The sequence below is a fragment of the Coregonus clupeaformis genome, unplaced genomic scaffold (genome assembly GCF_020615455.1).
Source record: "Coregonus clupeaformis isolate EN_2021a unplaced genomic scaffold, ASM2061545v1 scaf0059, whole genome shotgun sequence".
Taxonomy (NCBI): Eukaryota; Metazoa; Chordata; class Actinopteri; order Salmoniformes; family Salmonidae; genus Coregonus; species Coregonus clupeaformis.
This window is the reverse complement of record NW_025533514.1, coordinates 252,501-255,000: the sequence shown is the minus strand read 5'-3', so window position 1 is coordinate 255,000 and position 2,500 is coordinate 252,501. Positions and strand designations below refer to the sequence as shown.

Sequence of the window (2,500 nt, the reverse complement as noted above, 5' to 3'; positions counted from 1 at the left end):
TTCAACAATGCTCATTGGTCACCCAACTTCCTGTAGTCCTGTTTCAATAATGCTCATTGGTCTCCAAACTTCCTGTAGTTCTGTTTACTTAATGCTAATTGGTTACAGTATTTCATTTGTCTTCCTCAAGTCCTGTGTTAATAATTTCTGATTGGTCAATCAACTTCCTAATTTCTCCTGAAATAAATTACTTTCCTCGTCCTGGTTTGCTGAGTTCTAACTGGCTGCTGTGTGTGTCTGTCTATATCTCTGTTCTCTGATTGGCTGCTGTGTGTGTCTGTCTATATCTCTGTTCTCTGATTGGCTGCTGTGTGTGTCTGTCTATATCTCTGTTCTCTGATTGGCTGCTGTGTGTGTCTGTCTGTAGTGTACACTAGAAGAGGTGATGACCACTACGGCGTATCTGGACCTGTTCCTCCGCTCAGCGTCAGAGCCTGCCCTCCTCCAGACGTTCCTCTCCTTCATACTGCTACACACACACGACAACGTCCACATTCTAGACACACTGGTATCTAGAATTAACACACCCTTCCAGGTAACACACACAGAGACAGACACACAGAGACAGACACACGGAGACAGACACACAGAGACAGACACACGGAGACAGACACACGGAGACAGACACAGAGAGACAGACACAGAGAGACAGACACACGGAGACAGACACACAGAGACAGACACACAGAGACAGACACACGGAGACAGACACACGGAGACAGACACACGGAGACAGAGACACAGAGACAGACACACAGAGAGACAGACACAGAGACAGACACACAGAGACAGACACACGGAGACAGACACACGGAGACAGACACACGGAGACAGACACAGAGACAGACACAGAGAGACAGACACACAGAGACAGACACACAGAGAGACAGACACACGGAGACAGACACACAGAGACAGACACACGGAGACAGACACACGGAGACAGAGACACGGAGACAGAGACACGGAGACAGAGACACGGAGACAGACACACAGAGACAGACACACAGAGACAGACACACGGAGACAGACACACGGAGACAGACACAGAGACAGACACAGAGAGACAGACACACAGAGACAGACACACAGAGACAGACACACAGAGACAGACACACAGAGACAGACACACAGAGACAGACACACAGACACACGGAGACAGACACACGGAGACAGACACAGAGAGACAGACACAGAGAGACAGACACAGAGAGACAGACACATGGAGACAGAGAGACAGACACACAGAGACAGACACACAGAGACAGACACATGGAGACAGACACACAGAGACAGACACACAGAGACAGACACACGGAGACAGACACACAGAGACAGACACAGAGAGACAGACACACAGAGACAGACACACAGAGACAGACACACAGAGACAGACACACAGAGACAGACACACAGAGACAGACACACAGACACACGGAGACAGACACACGGAGACAGACACAGAGAGACTGTTCTCTTATTAACTTCGTTTATAAATAAAATGTTGATTTAATGTGATTTGACCTTTAACCCCTGTGTGTGTGTTAGTTAGGTACGGTGTCGCTGGCTCTGTTCCGAACTCTCATTGGTCTGTTCTGTGAAGACGTCATGCTTCAGCTCATACTCAGGTAGGAAGGTGTGCGTGTGCGTGCGTGTGTGTGCGTGCGTGTACATCAACGTGTTTGACTTCGTTCCATTGATTCCATTCCAGCCATTAACGTAGACGAGGAAACGTCCTCCTGTATCTCCTCCCATCAGCCTCCTCTGACGTGCGTGCATCCTGTCTACACACCTGTCTGTCTCTGCAGGTATCTGATCCCGTCTACACACCTGTCTGTCTCTGCAGGTATCTGATCCCGTGTACACACCTGTGTGTGAGAGAACGTCGCTCTCTGAAGGACAGAGATGCCTACTCTTCATCAGCTGTTAACTTCCTCTTCCTCACTCCCTCCTGGTGCCCCCTGCGCATCGGAGGCGTACACACACACACCCAACACATCCACTGGGCTATGGGAACAGGTGAGAACACACACACACCCAACACACACACACACCCAACACACACACACACACAACACACACACACACACACACACACACACACACACTGGGCTATGGAAACAGGTGAGAACACACATAACACACACACACACAACACACACACACACACACACACACACACACAAATCACATTAGAGTCAAGAAGGATTCAAACATTTCAAAGATCACTGATACAAAAAGCAGCTTCTCCAAACAGCTAGGCTGTGATGGCTAGCCTATGATGGCTAGGCTGTGATGGCTAGGCTGTGATGGCTAGGCTGTGATGGCTAGGCTAGGCTGTGATGGCTAGGCTAGGCTGTGATGGCTAGGCTAGGCTGTGATGGCTAGGCTAGGCTGTGATGGCTAGGCTGTGATGGCTAGGCTAGGCTGTGATGGCTAGGCTGTGATGGCTAGGCTAGGCTGTGATGGCTAGGCTGTGATGGCTTGGCTGTGATGGCTA

At 49.8% G+C, this 2,500-nt stretch overlaps 1 protein-coding gene across 1 annotated transcript in view; it reads left to right on the top strand.

Annotated features, from left to right (window-relative positions):
* Positions 1–2,500, top strand: part of LOC121563986 (FHF complex subunit HOOK interacting protein 1A-like) — a gene marked incomplete at its 3' end in the record, with an annotated part of 31,674 nt that overhangs the window by 28,291 nt on the left and 883 nt on the right. Inside the window, exons 10-12 of the mRNA XM_045212879.1 lie at positions 368–535; positions 1,549–1,628; positions 1,847–2,019. Of these exons, the coding sequence (XP_045068814.1) occupies positions 368–535; positions 1,549–1,628; positions 1,847–2,019 (421 nt within the window). The remainder of the gene's footprint in view (positions 1–367; positions 536–1,548; positions 1,629–1,846; positions 2,020–2,500) is intronic.